A 7781-nucleotide genomic window follows, 5' to 3' on the forward strand; every position below is an offset into this window, starting at 1 on the left:
TGAGAGACTCACATATTGAACGATGATTTGCTGCTTTTGCTGGTTTGCGATCAAATTGCTGATCCGGTGGAACCAGCGGGAGCTGTGATACTTAAAATGCATATTTGATGGCTAGTCAAATATTTTTTTTAATGAAAATTGTTCTTTTAATTGAGCTATCATTTGGAAAAAAAAATTGATAATATTATTATATTTTTTTATGAAAATTTCCTGTTAATTGAGAAATTATTTTAGTGTATTCATCCTAATTTTCTCTCTAACATTAGCTATATGATGATATCAGGCTTCTTAAAGCTTTTACATTTTCTCACAATATATCCTAAAATCAACCTCAACCTCAACCTCAACTGGCTCAAGAGTCTATATTAGGACTCTTAATATAGAGCTACGTTCGGAGTCCACTCATATGCGGACACGTGACTTTAAGAAAACGTGCACGCTTTCTTGTGATCCAGCCCTGTAATACCGGAGAATATTCCTCCCGTGTTATTCTGGGTTATTCATGTGTTATTGTGATAGTATTGATGTGTTATTGTGTTATTATAATGCCGAGAATATTTTCAGAACACAATAACGCATGAATATAACCACAATAACATCTAAATAATGTGTAATAACATGGGAGGAATATTTTTCTGTGTTAAAGCGATTTTTTTTTATTTTTCTGTCACCTCCACGTGTTCGCATATGAATAGATTTCGAACATAATTGTACGAGTACTGATGTAATATTTTTCCCTTAAGGATATCAACCTATTCCACCCTTCCAACCCCGCCACTCCAACAATTTCTTTGATTCTCCTGAGTTTTGACAATTTTGATAAAAGAGCAATGCAAATCGTACTATTATTTTTTTCCCAGAAGCCATGCGTCGCAGCTGCTGCTCCCAATATATTCATGATTTGTATAATATTGTATTTAAAATATCATTTTATTTCAACCCCTATACTTAGAAAATGTGTCTTTCTGGAATCAACATTTCAAACTAGACAAAATGAAGTGTTGTTTACCAAAAATTTAAAATAAAGTTTGTATAATTTATATGGTTATTAGACGATGGAAATGTAAGATTTTCATGTTATATTGAACTTTATAGCGCCTCTTCTTTGTTTATTTATTTTTTGGTTTTCCAAATATTGGATGGCGGCTAAGAACTCGTGCGCTTGTATTGGCTTGCGTAGCCTTTAAATTTGACCGTCCATGTCTATGTTCCCGTGCTTTGTAAATTGCTGTAATGTTTGGTTTTCTCTATCTTCAATGCGTTATTTGTTTATATAAATTATAGAAAGGTTTGAGCCTTATTGCAGAATTTAGACCAGTCTAGCGTCTGAATTCCAACGAATTTAAGTATCAATATAATGAATGGGCGAACCTCTTCACCTGCAAGTAAGAGCGCCACTGATGCTTAATTATCAAATCTTTACGGATTGTTTCAGCCTCCATGAGTAAAGCTGTGAAGATGGAAAAGTTATTAGGCACGACACCCCCTGCGCACCTAATATTTTTCGTGAAGATGGCCCCCAAGAGAATATATATTTCTATTTTCTTTCAGTTGAAAAGAGAGAAAAAGAGAAATAAACGTCCATGAGGGTAAATACAAGCAAGTACAGAAATCAGAACATAATCTTATATGATTTGCTGAATATTTGCTTGTAGGTTAATAATTAAACAGTAATAATTAATCAAAATGAAAAAAAAACCCAAATTCATACCCACAATGTATGAGTGGCTGGTACTCTACCAATCAACTTGTTTGAGAGAAGAGTATGCTGTATCACCATTATTTCTTGCTATGAAGTTATGGGAAATGGGAACTGCAAACGCTTACAAAGGAAACCATCGCACAAATGCCCTCTCAACATTGTTTCTAAGCCAAGCATGATAATGATTATACATATACTATTATTATTGTACTGCGGCCTATTATGTATGTCATTCAATAAGATGGATAACAATGCCTCCAAACATTGCGAGTGAATAGCTTTTATAACCATCTGCTAAGTTGAACATTGATGGCAATGACCGGAGCCACATATATAGCACAATAATCCACAAAATATTCACACGCATGAGAACTAGATGTTAACATTGTTACTTCAACCGTGTCAAATTTCACTAGCAGAACGGTAGAGAATCTGATAAAGTTCCATGTCAGGAACAGAAATGATGTCTCAGTAATTCATCAAAACTAGCTGATAAAACAGAATCACAAACTAAAAAATTGATTATTATAGAAATCACAGGACGACAACAGCAACATCTTTATTCATGCGAATTTTACAGGAAGAAAGCATCTTACAGTCCGATAGCAAATGCCTGTGAAAAAAGGGTTTGGTTTAAAAAAACAGCCCAAAGAGAGCAGTTAGGGCGAGCTAATAGAATCAGCAGCCGTTACCAATACCCCAAGAAAACTAGGCTTCTAAAGGGAACTGCACACATGCGACCAAACACACACAGCTAATCAAGCCAATGAAACAACGCAGCACTAAGAATAACTGCGTTGCACCTAAAGCTGGAATAATACTAAAAAACTGACCCAGAAGATGAGCGATGACCAGCCAGCAAGGTCAAATACGAGGACGTGGCTAAAACAATAGAGCGGCCAAGAGGTTACAACTCATGCACTGCATAACGAGGGATCCTATATATGAAAACCCCCACTAGAAACAATACATGAGCATAAAAATATACCAAACATGGAAGTAATGACGAACTACTATGAAAAAGGACCAGGAATAATCAACTGCAATCTCAGGAACCAAAGAAAAGCAAGGGAAAACACACCAATTGATGTCCGCCAAACCCCCCAAGAAACAGAACTCTCCCTTGGGGAAAGATTCTGCGAAAATAAGGGAATTGCAACACTCCCCAGAAAGCTCTCCTTATCCTGGTAGAAAAGTATGTTGAAGATAGGGAAGTTCGTTGATGACTGCAACGAGCCAAAAATAAAAAAAATAAAAAAAAGGCCGTAGAAGATAACCTACTAAGACTACTGAACCATGTTTTCTCTCTCCTTTTTTGTTTTTTTGTTTGAGCTGAATTAGAAAGACACCAATCCCCAATCAGAACTAGGAAAGGATGTCACACCACCAAAGCTTCTCCTCTAGAGATCCAACCACACGAGAGTTAATCAGCTTGCACTGTTGAAGATTTAACCACTTCAAGGATTCTTTCATTTTTTCCAAAAATGAGAGGCTCTTCTTTGTAATTCCAGTGCAACCAGCAAGTGAAAGAGTCTGCAGGTTTAGCTGCTCAGCAGAAGCAATTGCAGCAACCCCAAAGTCACTGATGCTACACCAGGAAACATCAAGATCATTCAGGACTGAGCAGTATGCTGAGATAGAAAAAAGGCTTTTGTCAGTGATCGCCTTGCACCCATAAAGATTAAGAAACTTCAGGGAAGTTCCATGTACTTTAACCAGAGCAGAAATGCTTGCATCAGACACACTAACACAGCCTTCAAGGTTCACCTTGACCAGTTCAGATTCAGAGTTCTCTAACAGTGGAAGAAGCCCAAAATCTGTCACACCAAGAAGACCACTCAAGTCAATTTGTTGCAAGTTGGGGCAGATCTTCCCAACCAAAGGCAAGCTGAAGCTGGTAAAACCAGGACAATCACTAATCGTCAGAGAATTTAGTGACATGCATGAAGGAAGCTCATCCGGATGGCAAGTAATGTCTTTGATTCCCAAGCACTTTATTAACGCTAGACTCTTCAACTTTGCATAACAGTTTAGAAGGCCTTCCAAAACACCTACAAGTGTAATCCCATTACATTCCTCTAGTTGCAGTCTTTCAAGCATTTTTGCATAGCCAGTAAAAGATTTAAGCCCCGCATCAGAAAGGTAACTGGACCTTTTGATGCTCAGAAGCTTTAGATTCGGGCAACCCTTGGCAATAGCTTCTAAGCCCCGATCTGTAATTCCAGGACAGCAGGAGATTGTGCAGGAAGTTAAGTTCACCATGTTAAAGGCATTCCCCATAACCCAGAAGCCCCTCTCACTTACATTCTGCAGGAAAATAAGAGATATGTTGGTGACAGCTTTTCCATAATGCCCAATGACAGCTAGTGAAACGTCGCTGATATTCACATTCTGAAGTTTTATCTTCCTTATGGATGAAGAGGCATAAGACACCAAGCTAGAGACTCCTTTATCACCCACAAGCGGACAATCTTTGATTGAAACAGAAAACAACTTCGAACAACCATGGCCAACTGCTTGGAGACCATCATTGCCAATGCCTGAGCAGGAATCTATCGTCAGAGATGTCAAATTTGGACACTTCTGTGCAATAACTTTTAATCCCTTGTCAGTAATCAAGGGACATTGGTAAAGATCAAGGTTCTCCAGCAAGGGGCATCCATCAGCAATGGCAGCAAGCCCTGCATCAGTAATCAAAGGAATCTTCCAGATTGATAAAGCACGTAGTAAAGGACAACCATGTCCGATGGCAGACAGCCCAACATCAGTAGCCTCGCAGGTTGAATTACCTCCTCTAATCTTCAGCTTGCCAAGACCACCGCGACCAGCATTACCAACTGCAATTGCAGCGAGTCTAACATCAGTTGCTTCCTCTGCCTCCAAGCACCTGGTTAAATATCCATCACTCTCGACACTAAAGTTTTTCCCTGGTACTGATGGATCAGGATAGTTGAGATCGGGAAGATGTAATCTAGAGGAGCTCAATGAGTTTCTTTCTTTTTGCAGCATATCCATGTCTTCTGAAGGTTGGATGCTGCTTAGTAGCATGAGCCATCGTTTGGATACACATGAAGCAATGCTCCTTTCCTGGCTTCTTGGAAGCCTTCTGAAGATCTCAAAAAGAGATTCATCCGGGAGAATGTCAATGGTGCAGCTGGTCAGCTGCTTCATTAAGAGAGGAGCAGTCATCATCACTTCTCCTCTTATGATGGAAGGTGCCGTGAACCGCCTCTTCTTCCGAGAAGAATAACAGGCATCCATGGTCGGTGCAAGTGATATGAAAAGGCTCGAATCCATGAAATTTGAGCAAAGCAGCCCCCTAAGCCGGATTTCATCATCACCTGAGATTACAAAAGCAGGAAGATAAATGATCCATTCTGAAAAAATCATCACAATTCTACCCTGGTATGGTGGATAAATGAAAACGGATGCGAGGTAAAGCAATCAACGCCAGAAAATAGCCAAATCAACATAATGAGAGTATTAACGTGTGAATAAGAAACGAGCCAAATCAACTCAACATGAACTGATCTACAAAGAAAAAGAGATCAGATCTAAAGCTGACTTGCCAAAGAAAATGAAATCACATTGATCCAATACATAGAATGGATGAAGGCAAAACGAACAAAATGAATTAAATTCATGCGGTATATGGCACGACGATGTACACGTCCCAATAACTTGAGAGATTCCCCAATATTTTCAGTTTTATTTTCCTCAAATAAGAAACATACAACAAGGCTAACAACAACAATAGATGCATCTTGAAAGGAAACGCTCGCCAAAACGAAGGGGTACTTAACCCAAAAAAAGAAAAAACTGACGGATTGATTCGTAATTAAGGGGGAAAAAAGCAACAGTTGAAGCACATCGATTTGATATTCAATCCTCATAGGATCTTACTTTCAAAAGGAAAGAAGTAAAAAAAAAAAAAGAAAAAAAATCTTACCAGGAAAGTTGAGGAGAGCCGCCATGGGTGCGGACTAAGGAAGTTCAGTAGTCCAGAAGCGCGCCGAAAAGGTGCAGTCAGAAGCAAGCAAATCGCAGCCAATAAAACTGAAAGAAAAATGAAGAGAGCAAGCGATAGCATCACCGCCTCCGCCGGGCTCACCCGATGGAAAACCCTAAAAAGGGCAAAAAAGGAGCCGCGGAGTTGAAGGGCTAATGGAAGAGAGGGAGATGAGGTGGGTAGCGATCATGAATGAATATTCGATCTCACTGTTCTGAGTGCTGTTATTATTATTTTTTGTATTTCCTTTATTTATTTTTTAATTTATTAACCGACAATGCAATCCGGGGACGGGGACGGGGACGGGGACGGGGACGGGGACGGGGACGGGGACGGGAATGGGCAGAAGATGGAATCGGACGGATGGTATGATTTCTTTTTTAATTTCCAAATAGCCGTTTGATATTTTTTAATTGTGCAACATGGTTAGATGCATGGAACATGCCAGCTCTCTCTCAACACTCAAGACTCCGTGCAATGTATCTTTAGCTTTCCGTTTTTTTTATAAAAAAACATAAAGTTATGTAAGGACAATATGGGTACTGCTGTAGGCTTATTGGCCTCTCATTTATTAATATTAATATAAACAGACCGTACAGTTTAGAAGGCAGGCATTTAATGAATTGGTTTAGCCGAGTCTCAATTAATGGGATAACCGGATATGCAATTTATTAATTTTGTTTTGACGAAGACAAATAGACAACTGGGTCAATTTTTTTTCCTCTCTGTAAATAAAATTTAAAAGCACTGCAGGTGTCCACCCACTTTTGAGTGATGAGGATTAGTCGCAGTTAATAAATAATCATTTCAAATCATTTTATTTAACGACATGTGATCTAAATGGATTCGCGCTCAATCAAAAATGAAAAATGATTCCTATTTTTGATGTTTTTACGTAAAAACCATTAATTATATTATTATTATTATTATTATTATTATATCTATTGAATTCATAATTATCTTTTGAAAAAATATTTTCACGCCTCGAAAATTAGAGCCTGGAGGAGGAATAGAGAGAAAAGAAATGTAAAAATTCTTAGTTAATAGGTCCTAAAAAGTCCGCAAATCCAGAGTCCATTTATTTATGGTTGAGCCTCTTATTTATAGGAGGGCTTCTTGTATAATTTCAGAAATAAAAGAACAATTATGTAAACCGTCCTTAATGCAATCAATATGATGATTTAATTATAAATTTATATTACAATTTAAATTTGCATATAGCGGTTATCAACCAGTTAATATGTTCTGGTTCGGTCAACCAAATCGAGAGCTTAGTGTAGGTCATTTATGCCAAGATACGAGCGGTCGGTCAATCGGTTGTGTTCAGTCTGCTTTTAGAGAGCTTCATTGATTGAGATTGTATATGAGCATGTCAATCGAATTCGTCGAGGGTGGACTTGATCAGTTTGTTGATTTTTCAGATAATCAGTTCATATCATGTGTCTTTAATTTCATGTCTCGATTATTGTGTCATCATCTTTAGTCGTTCGATTGCTTTGAGAATCATGCCGACAATATTGGTGTGCACATATTAATTTCCTGAGTTTTTTACATCTTGATAATGATAACCACGATAATGTAAAGAAGATTATTCAACAATCAGTGACATCAAAATCAAGAATTAATTGAACAATTTACTTCTCTTTAGGTTTTGTGTCTAGTACGCTCTATAAATAAAGTCATAGACTTGGTGTTGCATCCTTAGCAGTCAGTTTTTTTTTCAGATAGTCAAGGTACATCACGGTTGATTATACGAGCCGGGTGTTGACCTCACTTTTGGTTGAGGTCTAGAAAACTTCTTTAGTAGCCTAGGTCTAGCCATAGGACTTTCCTATTGACTAGTCTTAGAAAACTAGAAGAGGTACCCCACTATTAAAAATTCAAAACTCTTCTTTTTATTCAACTTGAAATTCCACATATTGATCTTAACCTCTAGCATTTAATAGGTAAGATCATTATAAGAGAATTTAAGAAGAATCCCTACAGGATTACTTGGCTTTAGGGTTGACCCGGGGTGTTGACTTGGAACTAAGATACACCACATCTTCACAATACATTAATCCATGGTTC

General features: G+C 38.0%; 1 protein-coding gene across 1 annotated transcript; it reads right to left on the minus strand.

Annotated features, from left to right (window-relative positions):
* Positions 1-2195: 2195 nt before the first annotated feature.
* LOC110033110 (EIN3-binding F-box protein 1-like) lies at positions 2196-5963 on the minus strand. The gene is made up of 2 exons (XM_020736980.1): positions 5652-5963; positions 2196-5043 (listed from the first exon to the last, which is right to left on the minus strand). The coding sequence occupies exons 1-2, from the start codon at positions 5674-5676 to the stop codon at positions 3068-3070; spliced, it is 2001 nt and encodes a 666-aa protein (XP_020592639.1). The 5' UTR covers positions 5677-5963; the 3' UTR covers positions 2196-3067.
* Positions 5964-7781: the final 1818 nt, after the last annotated feature.

This window comes from Phalaenopsis equestris, unplaced genomic scaffold, assembly GCF_001263595.1.
Source record: "Phalaenopsis equestris unplaced genomic scaffold, ASM126359v1 Scaffold001093, whole genome shotgun sequence".
NCBI lineage: Eukaryota > Viridiplantae > Streptophyta > Magnoliopsida > Asparagales > Orchidaceae > Phalaenopsis > Phalaenopsis equestris.